This window comes from Malaclemys terrapin, chromosome 7 (genome assembly GCF_027887155.1).
Source record: "Malaclemys terrapin pileata isolate rMalTer1 chromosome 7, rMalTer1.hap1, whole genome shotgun sequence".
Taxonomy (NCBI): domain Eukaryota; kingdom Metazoa; phylum Chordata; order Testudines; family Emydidae; genus Malaclemys; species Malaclemys terrapin.
The window spans coordinates 95,231,626-95,250,045 of NC_071511.1; the positions used below are offsets into that span (position 1 = coordinate 95,231,626).

The window sequence follows — 18,420 nt, forward strand, 5'->3', positions numbered from 1 at the left end:
AATTATATTAACTGAAAAGTTTTATTTTTTTAAACATATATGGAGTCTGGCAGGAAGGAGCAGGCTCTGAGGTACATACATAGTTCTCCTAAACTCATGGAAGTTACAAGGCTATGTTAACTTTTGCACAGATCCCATTAGTGGAAGTGTGGCCCTGTTGGAGGTGTGCTAGTAGGGGCCACTAGGGACTGTAGCCTCATCTGGATACAGGGCTTCTGTCTGAATGAGCCTGGCCTTGCAGGTTATCTGCTAGGTTTGGGAGCAGCTTTTCCCTGAGGAGGTAAAATTTCCCCCTCAAGCTGAGATGTGTCCTAGTTTACCAAAAACTCTAACAGCTATAATTGATTTGGCTCACTGTTTGAAAGGGTGATTGTAATCTTGGTTAAGACAGTAACATGAAGATTGATGTTTTTCATTGTTACGGCCAGGATAGAAAAGCCAAACAATACTAAAAATTTGAACTTTTTATCTTTTAAAAGATGGTGCATTTCTCTTACTACATACGTGGAAGCTATGTATTGTACAACATAAAAAGTGTTTGTAGAATACTTAATCTATACGCAAGAGAGCATGAAGTTCTTTTTAGTGTCTTTTCAATGAAACAAAATATCTCTAAATAGAAAATTCAAAAAAGCTGTCAGATTTAAAAGACAAACTTCACAGAGAGCAGATAATTTCTATCTTTCTATTTACCACTTTAATAAAGAGCCAATTAACTATTTAGGAAAGATGTAACTTTTGATACAGTAATCTAAAAAAATGTAGAGATTAAAGCATATCTATAGTATGCCTAATGCATTCAATAGAATTGCTGTATCCTTTAAAGAAAAATATTGCCACATGTCAATGTTTAGAAGTATGCAGATGTCAATAAGCTTTGTATTTGGAATTTTGTCCATTATGTGGTAATTTATTATAGTGGGCTTCAGTGGAGGCAGTACTAACTTAAGAGTAACTTCAGTGTGTTTCTTCTAGGATTTCACAGAGGAGATTTAAGCAGTTAGTAGACAGGTTGCTGCAATTTATTTCTTTACGTCTGTTCCCTGCAAAACCTGAAGAATTCCCACCCATGATAAAATGTACTTGGTGGATTCCATCAGCAACCAAAGTCTTGTCTTTATTCAGTAAGTTTTTCTAATTAAAATTGATTATTCTTAGTTCATAATTCTGTTAGGATATATGCGCTTTTTCTTTTTAGCATAGAGACATAAAATGGTAACTGACAAAACAGATTCTGCAAGGGATCATGATGTTCCCACAGCACTTCTGTTTTTGCCACTGCATAATGAGAATGCACCCCTGTCTACACCTACCAAATGCTTTTTCCATTATCCTAAAAGAATGCCTTTAAACTGTACCCAAAAGCAGATTTTCCCTCCAGACGTGATCTAGTCTACATAACTATCACTTCTTTCCTAATCCTGTATGTATATTTAGGGAGAAGGTGCCATCTTATCTTGCACTTCAGGGGATGAGATCTTCTCCCACAAAATTGTGACCAATTAAGATTTACTGTATATACTCGTTCATAAGCCAAATATTTTTGGTAAAAAAAGTGACGTAGCAAAGAGTGGGGGTTGGCTTATAAATGGGTCTACACCAAAATTTGATGATGATAAACTCTGTGGAATATCTAATACATTGTCGTTTTGTTTACCTGGCGTGTTCGCAGGCATGGAACCCCTCGGCTCCCTGTGGCCGCGGTTTGCCGTTGGCAGCCAATGAGAGCCATTTCCCGCAGCTCCCATTGGCTGGGAACGGCGAACCACAGCCACAAGGAGCCGAGGGGCTCCATGCCTGTGAATGCTCCAGGTAGACAAAACGTCCAGGCCCGCTAGCGGCGTACCCGAACGGGCCAGGAGCCAAAGTTTGCCAACCCCTGAAATATAGGTTTGGCTTATGAAAGTGTCATACAGTTTTTGCTATTTTTACCTAACCATCTTGGGAGGTCAGCTTATAAACGAACGGGCTAATGAACGAGTATATACGGTAGTCAAAGCTCACAGGTGTGAGTATGAATATATTGATATAAATGATTATACAGTAGGTTGCTTCAGCAACTGCATAAGACTGTAATGTTGTAGTAAGGATACATATATTCTTACCACATAAATACATATAAAAAGATATAGGTAGTCTGAACACAAATCAAAGTGAATGGTCAGCATTTAGCCTGTTTTCCCTTAAAAGAAAATACATCAAATGAATGTGAGATTGCCCATACCAGTCTCACTGATATTTCCCACAAGTTGCTGACATATAAATTCAGCAGTCCCACTGGCACAAACCTGTTAGCAAAGCATGTGGATTAGCAGATCTTAAAAATTTCCAATATGCAGCATTCAACTTATTTCGCATCCAGTGAAAGTCAGAACTCCTGTTATAGTGCAGCATTTTATACAAGTTTTTTATTGTTGAATGAACAGATATTTATAAACCTTAGAATTGCATTGGATTAGCAATCCCAAATGTATTGCTTGACTGATCGCAATAAATACATTGTGACTCATAAATTTGGGCTTGTTGAAAGGAGTCATTATTTGCCATAAATATTGGGTCAGTTTTGGGGCGTGGTTTCAAGTCTACACTGTGGGCCCTCTTTTTACATCAAGACAACAGTTGATTAAAAATCAGATCCCCATGTAATGACAATTTGGCTAAATCTCGTCCTCATTTAGTATCTAATTATTTCATTATGAAGCTCAAATAAGGTGATAGAGAATTGAAACCCTGAAAGGAAATAGGCAGGGCCTGGGGTGCATCCATGTCTTTTTTCCCTTTATTAAGACTGCACTGAACTTATACATGTATAACTTAAAAACATATTATGTCAATAGATCTGTTTGAAATATCTGGATAAATTAAGAGTTCAGGGAGTTGAAAAATAAGATAAGTAATCAATTGATTCCTTAATCATAGGTGTCCATTGTTCTGGTGACTATACTTTACTCTTTTTATTTATGGCTTATATGAATAGACTACTCTTTGGTGAAATCCTGGCCCCGCTGAAGTCTATGGGAGTTTTATTACTCTTTCATGAGGCAAGATTTCACCCTATTGAGATACAGTCAAGCTAAGATATTTTTTCAGGAAAGCAGTCTTCTGTTGTTGATGAGTAAAATACTTTTTAGACTTCCATTGGAATTTCAGTTTTCTTAAATTCTTAAAGTATATTTGGAAAAAATGGAAGCAGAAAAAAATTACCTTGGAATTTTGTTCCCTATTTCAAGTCACTGATCATAAGCATTAGCTGGTACTTTAATTTCAATGACAAAATCTGTTGCTTCATAAAATATCAAAAAAAGTAAATTAAATGATACGTATTAATTGCATGTCAAATTTCCATATGTCAGAGACATGTTTGAGATAGCAAAAAAGCAATTTGAGTCCCTAGACTTACTTTTTTTAACATTCAAACTGCAAAATAAAGATATTTTTAAAATGATCTTTAGATTAGCACTTGTTTGTCCAGTTTCTCTTTGACTATAGTGGTTTGTAAAGTATTCTCATTAAGTGTTGGTGTGCCAGCATAACAATATTTATTTTAGCAGAGTGATAGCAATGCTGTAGCTAAGGGCTTGGCTACAGTTGCAGCTGTACAGCGCTGTGAAGTAAACCTGTCTTCGTACAGCTGAGTAGGGAAAGCGCTGCAGTCTGCTTTTCAAAACAGGGTGGGGGGGAGAGCGCTTTTTGGAGCGTGTCAGCACTCTATTTTGCAAGTTCCGAACTCCTGGCCCCCTGCTCATTCATTCACTCACTCAAAGCAAACAGCAAACTGTTTGCTTTTTCTCTGTGGTACGAGCTTTGAAACCAGCACTTCCGCGTTCCTGCAGCCGGTCACAACAATGGAGAGGATTGGCCACTTGACAAGGTGATCAGTACGCGCTGCAGATTGATTCCTGGTACACGCTCACAGAGGAGAGTCATAGCCACTCCGCTGTATCTCTTAGGTTTCTCAGGGAGTTGGAGTACCTGCAGCGGTGTACCCAGGGAAATACAGCGCTCTACGTGCCTTGTCAGTGTAGCTGGTCAGTAAGTTATAGCGCTGTGGGCAGCTTTACAGCGCTGTAACTCACAAGTGTAGCCAAGGCCTAAGGTTCAAAAAAGATGACTGTATAACAGCTGATTTTTTTTAAGTGTTCTGACATTCACACAACTTGAAAATGGGTGTGCCTCATTGGGATAGTAGTTTGAGAGAGTTCCTGATACTGATTCTATATGTTTTCTTTGTAGATGCTGCAAATAGCCTAGCTAATCCTGCTATTATTCCATATACGGATTTTTATAATTCTACTTTGGATCATATTGATCTCATGGAAGAGTATCATAACTGGCAGTGTTATGGAAACTCTCACAGGTAAAAGAGAAACTGGCAAGAGTCAGGTTTTGTCTAACAATGAATAAAAATAGATTACGCTTTTTTTGTTGTTCGTTATAGGCTTGTCTATTTATTTTAAATTTCAGCATCATGTCTTTTTCAAATAGATAGCTTTGACAGTCTCAGTAAAATCCTGACCCCATTGAAGTCATTGGAAGTTTTCCCATTGACTTCAGTGGGGCCAGAATTTCACACTTTGATTTAAATCGGATAAAAGATAAAAATTGTAGACAGTAATATAAGTTCATTGTTTGCTAATATTGACAGTACAAAAGGCAGCTAGTGAAGTCTAATTACAGTAGAACCTCCGTTACAGACACCTCAGGAATGGAGGTTGTTCGTAACTCTGAAATGTTCGTAACTCTGACCAAAACATTATGGTTGTTCTTTCAGAAGTTTACAGCTGAACATTGACTCAATACAGCTGTGAAACTTTACTATGCAGAAGAAAATGCTGCTTTTAACCATCTTAATTTAAATGAAATAGGCATAGAAACAGTTTCCTTAGTTTGTCAAATCTTTTTTTAAAACTTTCCCTTTAATGTTTTAGTAGTTTATATTTAATACAGTGCTACCTGAGCGTGTACTTCGGGTTCCAAATGAGGTGTGTGGTTGACCGGTCAGTTCGTAACTCTGGTATATGTAACTCTGAGGTTCTACTGTACAAATTTTTAATATGAATTATTTTTATCATGATACAAATTATTTTGTCTGCCACACAATGAGAGACACCTATTAATATCAAGTGGCATTTACCATTTTATATATAAAACATATCAAATGTTCATATAATATATGTGTCCTTCCAGAATTTGACTCTGATCCTGCCAAGACTTAAACACATGCTTAACTTTACAGACTGTGATCAAGTTCACTGAAGTCAACAGGACTATTTTCAGTGCATAAAGATAAATGTGTGTAAGCCTTTGAAGGCTTAGGGTCTTTTAACTGTCACTTTTGGAAACAAGTCTCCTGTTCTAAGTAATACTTCAGGTTATTAAAATGGAAGAAAATGTAACATTCAATTTATTTTTCACTGTTAGGCTGTTTTTATTTTTTGCATTTTGCTCAGCTTGTACAGTGAAATTAAGACTTTAGAGTCTCATGAATCAGCACAATGTTTGGGTTATGAAAACAGAAGAGGAATATTTATTAAAACTTCCCTTTGAATTAAAAAAAATCTTTAATGAAAACATTTTCATTGATTTCACAAAAGCTTATTTTTACAAAATGAAAATTTTGGATCAGATTAAACAATATAGCATCTCATTAAGGATTTCTGAAGGGACCTTGATGGCTTGAATCATGAGAGATTAATTACATCTTTCTTTACTTTACTTTTTATTTTTTTATTTCAAAGTACGCTGAAATGTTCTCAATAAGTTAAAGATACTAAAAACCAAATGTGGCCTTGTGTTTATATATGTGCAATTTGTATTGACTTTAGTAGGAGTTGAAGAAAACCTTAAGGGCAGAATTTGTTCGCACCATTACAGGTATTTTAGATCAGGCTTCAGTGTGATGCCTGATATTTGGATTTGGAAATATAAAAGCATTTTACAAACTTCTAGTATCATGGAATCTTATGATACAAATAACTTCAGAAAACTACAGAATTTCATCTGCATATTCACATGTATGTCCCAGAGCTGCTGAGCTTTAGGAACTTTCTAGAAAACAATGCCAGTTGGGTTCACATGAGTGCCTTCTTGTGGCTCTGAACATTCAGAACTAAGCCTTTAGTAGGGCTATCTGGCCTCCACCCCACCTCAGTTCTTTCCTTTTCTTGGTTAGCTGTGGACATCGGGACCTATTGTCTATAGCCAGACATGTTTTGTTTGGCTTTTGATCGTAGTGTAGTTTAGTCCAGCTATATCACTCTTGGTGTAATTTTAATTATTTTTTACTTTGGGGTTTTTCCCTTATTTCTGCAATATTCAGGGCCAGCTCCAGCATTTCTGGCGCCCCAAGCCAAAAAAAAAAAAAGCCGCGATCGGCAGCGGCAGTCTTTCGCTCCTAGAGGGAGTGAGGGACCTGCCGCCCCCGAATTGCCGCAGGTGCCGACCCTCTCCCTTGGCCGCCCCAAGCACCTGCTTGTTAAGCTGGTGCCTGGAGCCGGCCCTGGCAATATTACGTAGTCTAAATCCCCAATGGGGCCTCAAAACAGAACACTGTAGCTAATCTGGACAAGCATACCAGTTTCAAGCTGTATTTTTTGTGTGTGTAGTCTTCATCACAACCAGCTCTGGTAACTCTGATATTCTCCTCCCTTCAGCTAATATCTGTGATGATCTGCGTGGCTTGGAGGTGGAAAAAATTAGTAGTTCATTTTTGACTGCTGATGTTCACATGGCTTCTGCATCCACTAAGCAACATATTTAACAAATTGCCTGAGAAACCTGTGCCATTCATTAATTTCTAGTCGTCTTTGTCAGTTGGGGACCATTTGGTCCATTTCCTTGCAATGTCAAGTGAAATTACCATGGATCATTGGTGGTTAAAGTTTGGTTGGCCCACACAATCTAATTCCATGGGGCAACCCAGTCTCTCTTCCCATATGCTTATAAGGGTTTCTTCTAATTAAACACTATTCAGAGCAGAGGAGAATTCTCTGTAGAGTTTGAAACTACAGAAGGAAGGTGCCTGATCAGCACAAAGGGGATGTACTATCTATTCAAGATCATTTCTCATGTAAAAAAATCAGGATAGATCCATGATGATATGAAGGCTAAAAAAATTAACAGAGTTAATGAATAAATTTAAATTACAAATGCTGATATTGGCTTCCATCATTCTTATCCTTTCTCTATGAAGTCTGTACAAGGCTATCAACTTTTTTAAAAGATGCTTACATATCTCATTCAGACATACTCAACACAAATATTTAAATGAAGGCAACAGACATTACTATTTTCTGATTTACCAGTTGTTTGGCTGTGGTTGCCCATACTTCTGGCATTAAGATATTCCAATTTACCTGTACTTGGAGAACTGGCTGGTTTGCATTTGTATACCACAAACTTTAGAAGAATTCCTGAAAGTGACATGGGTGTTGCTTCATTTCTCTGGTACCTACTCAAAAGATATCATCTTATATTTGTGCAATCCTGGACTCTTTGCAAGCCATTTTTTTCCCCCGAAGAGAGATTGTAGGATGTTTTCTAAGGTACTATTCCATTAAAGAAAAATTATCAAATGTCAGTGAGTTTCTTTCTAAAGTGGGTAAGTCTCGTGGCCTCCTACACCTTTGTCACAGGACCTAGTGGTCCCTGCGTGTGAATGAAGCCACTGCAGCACTAGTTAGCTGCCAGCTACATTCTCCAAACAAGAATGACATGAGAGCACATCTCATCATCATGTTTTATACCTCATGATCAGGAATATAAGGGTACGTCTATACTTACTTCCTGGTCCGGATGTAAGCGATCGATCTTCTGGGATCGATTTACCATGTCTTGTCTAGACGCCATAAATCGATCCCGGATCGATCCCGGAAGTGCTTGCCGTCGACGCCGGTACTCCAGCTCAGCGAGAGGAGTACGCGGCATCGACAGGGGAGCCTGCCTGCCGCGTCTGGACCCGTGGTAAGTTCGGACTAAGGTACTTCGAATTCAGCTACGTTATTAACGTAGCTGAACTTGCGTACCTTAGTCCGAAGTGGGGGGGTTAGTGTGGACCAGGCCTTAGAGGCAAACCTTGGAAAAGAAAATGATTATTCACCAGCAAATATAGTTCTTTAGGAGGGTTGCCTCTGTATATTCACACCCTGCTCCCACCTTTCTCTCTTCTTCACAACTTTGTTCTCGTGGAATTATGGAGTTTACTTGGTGGTTGTGGACTCCATAATCCTTTGTATAGGCTTGACTCTCAGTGTTCAGAGGAACAGTGGAGTGCTTTCAAGAAAGTTCCTGAAACTCAGCAGTACCAGGCCACACATCCTATAAATGTGAACAAAAGAAATACACTCAACTTAACGTTATTGGTAAGTAATCTTTTTTGTTAGGCTTTATAAAAATTCTTGATAGAAATGCTGATGTGGTTCACATACATTTCTTATTTTTTTTGTCTGTTAACGTAGCTATAAATTTTTGTATTGTAACAGGACATGTGGACCACTTCATCAGTCTTAGTCTTAGTTTCAAATTGATTTTTAATGAGTGGTGTAGAATATTTAGTAAGTTCATTTTTAGTTTACATGGTGAATCAATGTTTCTGCTGTCTTCTTTAGTGAATGATGCCTCCGATGACTAAGGGTATGTCTACACTACGAGAGTAGTTTGATTTCACTTAAATCGAATATGTGGAATCGATATTACAAAGTCGAATGTGTGTATCCACACTAAGGACAGTAATTCGACTGTGTGAGTCCACACTAACGGGGCAAGCGTCGACATTGGAAGCGGTGCACTGTGGGCAGCTATCCCACAGTTCCCGCAGTCCCCGCTGCCCATTGGAATTCTGGGTCGAGCCCCCAATGCCTGCTGGGGAAAAAAATGTGTCGAGGGTGGTTTTGGGTAACTGTCGTCATCCAGCCATCACTCCCGGCCTCCCTCCCTGAAAGCACCGGCAGGCAAGCAGTTCGCGCACTTTTCTGCTGAGTGACAGCGCGGACGCCATAGCACTGCAAGCATGGAGCCCGCTGCGACCATCGCTGCAGTTATGGCTGTTGTCAACACCTCGCACCTTATCAGCCACATTTTCCAGAGGCAGATGCTGAGAAATCGGGCGAGGAGGCTACTGCAGCGCGATGAGGACATGAAGTCTGAGAGTGGCACAGACCTGTCACAAAGCACGGGACCCCGCGCCATGGACATCATGCTGGCACTGGGTCATGTTGATGCCGTGGAACGGCGATTCTGGGCACGTGAAACAAGCACAGATTGGTGGGACCTCATAGTGCTGCAGGTCTGGGATGAATCCCAGTGGCTGAGAAACTTTCGCATGCGGAAGGGAACTTTCCTTGAACTTTGTGAGTTGCTGTCCTCTGCCCTGAAGCGCAAGGACACCCGGATGCGAGCAGCCCTGACTGTCCAGAAGCGAGTGGCCATAGCCCTCTGGAAGCTTGCAACGTCAGACAGCTACCGGTCAGTCACGAACCACTTTGGCGTGGGCAAATCTACTGTGGGGGTTGTTGTGATGCAAGTAGCCAGCGCAATCATTGAGGTACTGCTGTCAAAGGTAGTGACCCTGGGAAACGTGGAGGTGGTCATAGATGGCTTCACCGCAATGGGATTCCCAAACTGCAGTGGGGTTATAGATGGAACTCACATCCCTATCCTGGGACCGGACCACCAGCCCAGCCAGTACATTAACCGAAAGGGCTACTTTTCAATGGTGCTGCAAGCACTGGTGGACCACAGGGGACGTTTTACCAACATCAACGTCGGATGGCCGGGCAAGGTTCATGACGCTCGTGTTTTCAGGAACTCTGGTCTGTTTAGACGGCTGCAGGAAGGTATTTACTTCCCGGACCACAAAATAACTGTTGGGGATGTGGAGATGCCTATAGTGATCCTCGGGGACCCAGCCTACCCACTAATGCCCTGGCTCTTGAAGCCCTATACAGGCGCCCTGGATAGTGAAAAGGAACTCTTCAACTACCGTCTGAGCAAGTGCAGAATGGTGGTGGAGTATGCTTTTGGACGTCTCAAGGGGAGATGGAGAAGCTTACTGACTCGCTGTGATCTCAGCGAAACCAATATCCCCATTGTTATTGCAGCTTGCTGTGTGCTCCACAATCTCTGTGAGAGCAAGGGGGAGACCTTTATGGCGGGGTGGGAGGTTGAGGCAAGTCGCCTGGCTGCTGATTACGCCCAGCCAGACAGCCGTGCGATAAGAAGAGCCCAGTGGGATGCGCTGTGCATCCGGGAGGCTTTGAAAGCTAGGTTCCTGAGTGAGCAGGATAACCTCTGACTATTTAGTTTGTTTACAGAGAAGCTGAACCTGCCCCCGTTTCTTTACCCAGTGAGTGTTCACTATTCTCTCCAGTTTCATACCCCGTTCACCCCGTTCACCCCCTTCCAACCCACGTTTAAAAATAAAATCACTGAAAATTTGTTAATGAACAACATTTTCTTTATTACTGTTTTCGCGGTAAAGTGTTGAAACTGGGACGCAGACTCTGGTGGGGAGCGGGTGTAGTGTAGTGATGCAAAGGACGCTTCTAAACTCGAGGAATGACAGGCTCCTGCTTCTACAGTGGTCCGCACTGGTGGACTGATTGTTTCAACGGAGCCTGCCACCCCTCCTGTTCAGGACTCTGTGTGTGGGGGCTATGTGACTTTGTGGCAGGGGGAGGACGGTTACAGATCCGCTGCTGCGTGGCTCTGTGATCCAGGATAAGGACCGCTGCGTAAGATCTCTAACCGCCCTCCCCCGCCACAAAGTCACATAGCCCCCCCCACGCAGAAACTGAAAACCACCTCCCAGACTGACCAGGGTGCCTAGTGACTGCACTGTGTGTGTGACCTGCTGCTTAACCTGTCCCCGTGTCTGTACCAACTCCCTTCCCCCCCTTCAAACAGACTGTCTTCTAAAAAAACATGATGGAAACAGTAATTAACAGAAACGTATTTTTTATTAGCAACTAGACAGTTAGGAGATGAAACTGGGATGGGGGCTTGGGTGAGGCGGGAAGGAAAGGACTTATCAAATTTTGGGGAATGACAGCCTTCTGCCACTTGAGCAGTCTGCGGGGGTAGAGTGACAGTTTTCACGGACTCTGTAGCCCCTCCTTCTTGGTACTTTGGGCGAGGGGGGTATGGGACTTGGTGGCGGGGGAGGGCGGTTAGAGATAGACTGCAGCGGGGCTCTGTCCTCCTGCCTCCGGTCCTGCAGAACATCCATAAGGCGCCGGAGCGTGTCCGTTTGCTCCCTCATTAGTCCAAGCAGCGTTTGAGTCGCCTGCTGGTCTTCCTGCCGCCACCTCTCCTCCCGTTCGCTGTGTGCTCGCTGGTATTGGGACATGTTCTCCCTCCACTGAGTCTGCAGGGTTGCCTCGGCTCGGGAGCAGCCCATAAGTTCTGAGAACATGTCGTCCCATGTCCTTTTCTTTCTACGCCTAATCTGCGCCAGCCTCTGGGAGTCTGATGACCAGGCAGGTCGGGAGACAGTCACAGCTGTGGGATGGGGAAAAGGGAGTGAATTCCTCAGAAAGATAAATTTTTTGGTGAACAAAGAAAATAGTATTTCTCTGTGAACAAGACCATTCACAATACCGATCACATGCGCACTCAGGACAAGGTCGAATTTTCGGCCTTCGCATTCAGTCCCTGGGGTCTTGCAGTGCAGATCACAGAAGCGGAACAGGACAGCAGAATTTGGGTAGCAGGCTGACATGGTGAGCCATAGATTTGTGGCACCTTAAAACTTTACTAATAGCACTGCCCTACTTTCACGTTCAAAGCAATGCTCTTAGTGTTGGCCAGTTCCTGCTGCCAGCAATCCGGCAAGCATGAACTCTGCCCCTGTCCCACCCCCTCGCGGCTGTCCCCGGGAAAGATCCCTCTATGCTGCCCCTCTCCCGCCTCCACCGCATGGCTGTAAACTGCCGGTTACAGTTCTGTAAAGGAACAGGCAAGCAGTCCCAATGCTAACATTCCCCTAATTCAAAGCAGGTCAGCATGAGCGACATCACTCTGATGCGGATTTCAGACAGCGACAAAGAACGCATGCTTCGTGAAAGCCTGCAAAGACCAGGGCCGTATGCCGCCATGCTGTGCAAGGCAATGATACCTGAGTACTTGATGATAGCCTGGCGCGGAAACGTTTCATACTACGGAGGACACAACAAGGCCGCTTTCCCAAGGAACCTCATGCAAAGGCTTTCCAATTACCTCCAGGGGAGCTTCATGGAGATGTCCCATGAGGATTCTGCTCTATCTCCGGACATATAGATCGAATTTTACTGTAGCTGCACTGGCAAGGACTAAACAGTAGCGCGCCTAGGGCAAACCAATCAAGATATACCGGACATTGTTATATTTTTTTGAAGCAGTTGCACTGCCAAAGACTAAAACTTTAAATGCCTATGACAATCTAATCATGAAAAACCCACAGTTAATATTAATGTTCTGTTCTAAATAAATGTTTACATGTTTAAAACACTTACCGGCTGATCCTTCCCCTGATTCTGGGTCCGGGTTAATGCCTGGGGACGGTTGGTAGGGGATCTGTGTGAGGGTGATGAAGAGATCCTGGCTGTCTGGGAAATCAGCGTTGTAAGCGCTGTCGACTGCCTCGTCCTCCTCATCTCCTTCCTCATCTTCCCCGTCCACTACCATCTCCAAGGAAGCGGGCGTCGACAATATCCCATCCTCAGAGTCCACGGTCAGTGGTGGGGTAGTGGTGGCGGCCGCACCTAGGATGGAATGCAGTGCCTCGTAGAAACGGCATGTCTGGGGCTGGGATCCGGAGCGTCCGTTTGCCTCTTTGGTCTTCTGGTACCCTTGTCTCAGCTCCTTGATTTTCACGCGGCACTGCGTTGCATCCTGGCTGTATCCTCTCTCTGTCATGGCTTTGGAGATCTTCTCGTAGATCTTTGCATTCCGTCTTTTCGATCGCAGCTCCGAAAGCACGGACTCATCGCCCCGACAGCGATCAGATCCAAGACTACCCGATCAGTCCATGCTGGGGCCCTCTTTCTATTCTGAGATTGCATGGCCATCTCTGCTGGAGAGCTCTGCATCGTTGCCAGTGCTGCTGAGCTTGCCACGATGTCCAAACAGGAAATGAGATTCAAACTGCCCAGACAGGAAAAGGAATTCAAATTTTCCCGGGGCTTTTCCTGTGTGGCTGGTCAGAGCATCCGAGCTCGGACTGCTGTCCAGAGCATCAACAGAGTAGTGCACTGTGGGATAGCTCCCGGAGCTATTAGCGTCGATTTCCATCCACACCTACCCTAATTCGACTTAGCCATGTCGAATTTAGCACTACTCCCCTCGTTGGGGAGGAGTACAGAAGTCGAATTAAAGAGACCTCTATGTCGAACTAAATAGCTTTGTTGTGTGGACGGGTGCAGAGTTAATTCGATTCAACGCTGCTAAATTCGACATAAACTCCTAGTTTAGACCAGGCCTTAGAATACTAACTGTTGACTTGTGGCCCATATAATGTTGTCAAAGGTGAAGGATGAAAGAAACTTTAGGTATTAGATGAAATATGACACTAGTTGTTTGACAGATAGTATAATGGACTAACACTATCCTTTCATGTTGGGGGCCCAAAGTCCAAATTCCTGCACAAGTTCCAAGGCAAATTTTGTATTGGGAGGGAGTGTCATACTTCACTGTTGTAGCTTTATGATATGTATAATGTTCTACACAGTTGTCAGAGAATAGGCTAAAGAGACAAATAACGTTATTGCATGTAATGACTGAATACTAGCGGAGCCACATGAGGAAGCTTGGACAGCATCTACATGCTCTGTTCTTTGCTCAAGCTAGTGCTGCTATTCCCTCACTTTCATGAGAGCTTAAATTTAACAAAGAAAACTAACAAAGGAACCATTGGTGTTTGTCACTTCTGGGATTCTTGAGTGTTTATCATCCTTATTACTGATTGATTGAAAAATAATGTTACTAATGGCCTGATTTTTTCAGAAGTGCTGGATACCTGCAGCTCCTGATGTCAATCAGGCCCCAGCAAATAGCATAAAATACAAGTATTTCCATTATGTGCTTTAATTGACTGGAAAATAATAGACATGACATCTTTTTTGCAATCAAAATAATGTAAAAGTTAAGTTTTGTTTTATTCATTAGCTCTGCTTAACAATTCACATTTAGTATTTAACACCAAAGATGCTGTTTGCATACTATAGTGGCTGGCTTTGTTCTTCAGTCACATGAAAGGGCTATGATGGTAGATACTACAATAAAGATTAAAGGTCTATTGTGAAAAAGTACATACAAATACTGTGAATGCTAAGTCCTTGTTAACACTAAAATGGTTTGCACAAGATTAAATTAACATCTGTGCACACAATGCAGAGAGAACAATAGCTATTTCAGAAGAAGAGTTATTTACAAATGAGATATTAACAGAGGGGAGAATTACTAAACAGTAATACAAAGATTGATTCTTGTTTTATTATCTTTAGTAAAAATTACACCTTATTTAACTTCCTGTCTATTTTGCCATTCAGGTTTTCTTTCTGTCAGTATCCATTCATTATTTCTATAGCAGCAAAAAAAGTTATTATTCAAAGGGACTCAGAACAACAGATGATAAGCATGGCACGGGTAAGTCACGTTGTGATAAATGATCATGTAAAAATAATGTTATACATTTTAATCTGTTAAACATTCTGTAAAATTATTCATTGCAATCTCTGAAATTTAGGGCTAACCTCTTAAAAAAAATTAGGTCATTCTGTAACTTCTAGTCTGCAAAAGGCCACGAAGAATGCTTACACAGTATTTTTGTTTTAGTTTGCTTAGGGCGGCAGTAGCTTCATAAATGTGTTTCTACAGTATAATGAGCTGGTTAGTCTTCTGCAATATATGAATCTTTCTTCACCACTCCCATGAGTGACAGGCAAGACAGAGTAATGAGGAAGATAATTTTGAAGGAACACATTTCCCTGAAAAGCCTTGTTAATTGTCGATTTTATTCTGCTAAGGTGGTTAATGATAGATCGGAATACAACAGTACCTATTCAGGTCACAGGACAAGGTGTTGGATATAAGGGAGAAGTGACTGTTAAGAGGAAATGGTACTAGGTACTGAGGGCTGATTTGGCTTATTAAGCAAAAATGTTGTGTGTGTAAAATATATTTTTTTTTAATTCCAAATAGCAAAGCCTAGTGGACAAAGTCTCTCGCAGGCAGAGACCTGACATGAATATGTTATTCCTGAACTTGAAAGTGAGAAGGATGCACCTTGTTAGTGATTCACTTGATGAGGTACAGAAAATGGAAATTAATGTTTTGTTGAAAAGTATCTGTAACATTTTTAATTCAGTCTGATAGAACTGATTTCTATAGTGAATCTATTTAAAACATTTGTAATGATAGCTGAGAAAACATATTTTCAGTCATTGTCTCCTGCACATTTACCCACTTCACACACACAGTTATGTAGATTTTGTGTATGTACATGCTAACTAAAAAGAAATTTTAAAAATATGAATATAAAGTTAACCCATTAAGAATACTGTGCATAATCATCAGATTATATTGTATCATATTCCAAGGTAGGAATTCCAGCTTCTTCTAACTAATTCTTTAGATACTGTGTGATTTCTTCCTTCATGACCTTCTCTCCTCAAGCTTTATAGTCTAGGAGCACAATATAGTAAAATCTCATTCTGTGGTGGGCAAGCTAGTGTTAGCAAGATAAAGGGAGGTGTTGTTTAAAAAAATCTACAGAATCATATTTGCAGTGGCATGGCAGGGGGGCTCACTTCTCCCCGGGTCCCCACTCCAGGTCCTCCAGTTGGTGGACATTTTGATAATACAGTGTGGTTGGAAATTGGTCAAGTTGGGTATCATTCGAAAGTCCTTTCTCCCACAAACACTATGGCACTAAGCAGGAAAAGCCTGGAACAATTATGTAGCTATACATTGAAGAAAATTTTTAAAAATTATACTTTAACATGTCAAACGTGGCAGCCCTCACAAAGTTCTATTGAGGCTCTTGACTGACAATAATGTGTTATCAGTTAATGCCCAGAATGTGATACCCGGATTAATATTTTTTAAGGTTGCAGATTACTATAAATGGAAGGAATGCTTGAAGTTGATTACCATCATCAGTTAAAAAGGTGATACCATTGAAATTATGATTCCGTAGATTTTAATGACTCAAATGACACTTCCCTTACCTTTCTATCATTAACTTGCCCACAGAATGACACATGCTCCAAGATTATTAAATACTTTAGTCTTTCTTCTTCCAATTTCTTACCCAAATTTTTAACCCACTGCTGCCATACCCAGGACCCAGTTACTCAGAGAGAATGTGGATGAGAGCTATTTGATGCCTTGACTCCCAAGATGGCTCCAAGCCTGGACAGAGACCCCATGAGTCAGGAGGGAGAGCGGCCAACCAATTATGATTAGCTAACTCTCCCAATCCAGACAGTTATTTGCATATAAACTTGAATTATGAATTAGAATTCAGTAACTTTATGGATTCATATTTCACTCAACTAATAGCTATAGAAATAAAATAAGCACATTTGTTTTATCCAGTAGTTCTGTAATACTAAATATGTTGTGAGTCTGATTTATTGTAATTTTTATTTTTTAATAGCTGACACGGAAGAGGGCAGATTTGAAAAAAAAGTTGAAAGTTACATTTGTAGGGGAGGCTGGTCTTGATATGGGTGGCTTGACAAAAGAATGGTTTCTTCTCCTTATTCGCCAGATTTTTCACCCGGACTATGGTGAGTCCTCATAATTTACTTCTTTTTTAAGATTAACAAATTAAAAACGAGATTAATTAAAAACAGGGATGGAGAGGCATTTTTAGTTTTTCAAATGTTTAGCCCATCCACCTTGGATCTTTTTTTTTAATATTCTCTGTTGGGTCACGTAGCCTGAGCCCTGCAAGCCCGAGTCAGCTGGCAAAGGCCAGCTACAGGTTTTTCTTTGCTGTGTAAACATACCTTCAGTGTCTGTAAACTGAAGCACATTAACTGTGTATAGATATGGGACTTGCCTGCATGAGGGCCATCTCCTTCCTTGAGAATTGTGAATGCGGTAGTCAGTATTGCACTATCCAGTGGGTCTCAGACTCCTCAATTTCTAAACCACATATCCCGAGGCCATTGTTAGAACATATTTTACTTTTGTTTTTTCCAGCAATTTTGACTCACTCTAACACTAATTTTTGGCTCCATTAATATGGATCTTAAATACAATTCTTTAGCGAATTAACTTTAACATTGTCAATTTCACTATTGTTTGGTGATTTCTGTGATGCACCCCACAACCATGCCTTATATGGCAATACAGCTTGTGACATTAGTGTCAGTGAATATGTGCCAGCATCTTTCAAGATTGCCAAACAACTACCTGTATTGCTGTGGGAGGGAAGGAAAGTATCTAGAATGAAGGCACTCACTGGTATACACACTCTATTAGCTAAGAAAGGATGAAGGAAGCGTGAGACAAATATATGCTTTGGGGGGATATTTTTAATTGCTGATAAATAAATAAAATTAAATATAATGTTAATTAATTAATATAAAATTAAAAATAATGTTGTGAAATAATTTTTACATTCCACAGGTATGTTTACATATCACAAGGATTCACACTGTCACTGGTTTAGCAGCTATAAATGTGATGATTACTCTGAATTCCGATTGGTTGGAGCTGTATCCTTTGCTGTCCACTTGAACCTGTTATTTGCATAGTATTTTAATCAGTTACTAAATGTAAAAACAAAAAGCTAGGAACTTCTGATTGAAGTATAAATATACAAAGTCAGAATTAGTTTTTATTATGCTTTTCTTTTTCAGTAAGTTTTTTTTTTTTTTTTTTTTTTTTTTTTTTGCTTTAAAAAGCTAAACAGAATACACTGACCAGTGATTCTTGTAGGAAAATTAAAAATAAGGAAAATACATATTGTGTGTATGTATACATATATATTACATACAAAAAATACATTTAAAATAATGTTAAGTTTGCAAAATCAAGCACTCCAAAGTTAGGAAATTAAGAATTAGATTTTTTAAAAGTATGGAACCCCTATTAGTAACAAGTTTAAAATCTGTTTTATTATAATAGTTTATTGACTATAAAGTTTCATCTTTAAAATTGAATCTTTGGTGGAAAAAAATATTTTCTTGGTGACTGTTAAATCAACTGATATATAATCTAGAATAGATTACTCACACTGCTGTTATAAATGACATAACTTGTCAACAGAATGATTAGCAATAGATAAACTGAATTTTTTTTTAAAAATCATTAAACAGTATAGTCATTACAAATGGAATGAATACATACAGTAAACAGGATTTAATCTGCTAAATACAAAAAGAAAAACAGCCTGGTTCAATAGGCAGCAAATTGGATGGTTTATATAGTTGT

At 40.6% G+C, this 18,420-nt stretch overlaps 1 protein-coding gene across 2 annotated transcripts in view; it reads left to right on the forward strand.

The window, feature by feature from the left end:
* HECTD2 (HECT domain E3 ubiquitin protein ligase 2) overlaps positions 1–18,420 on the forward strand; it is a 74,310-nt gene that overhangs the window by 34,754 nt on the left and 21,136 nt on the right. For both annotated transcript variants that reach the window (XM_054034038.1, XM_054034039.1), the window contains exons 9-14: positions 976–1,124; positions 4,234–4,357; positions 14,523–14,619; positions 15,175–15,282; positions 16,634–16,766; positions 17,614–17,702. In XM_054034038.1, coding sequence (XP_053890013.1) covers positions 976–1,124; positions 4,234–4,357; positions 14,523–14,619; positions 15,175–15,282; positions 16,634–16,766; positions 17,614–17,702 — 700 coding nt within the window. The remainder of the gene's footprint in view (positions 1–975; positions 1,125–4,233; positions 4,358–14,522; positions 14,620–15,174; positions 15,283–16,633; positions 16,767–17,613; positions 17,703–18,420) is intronic.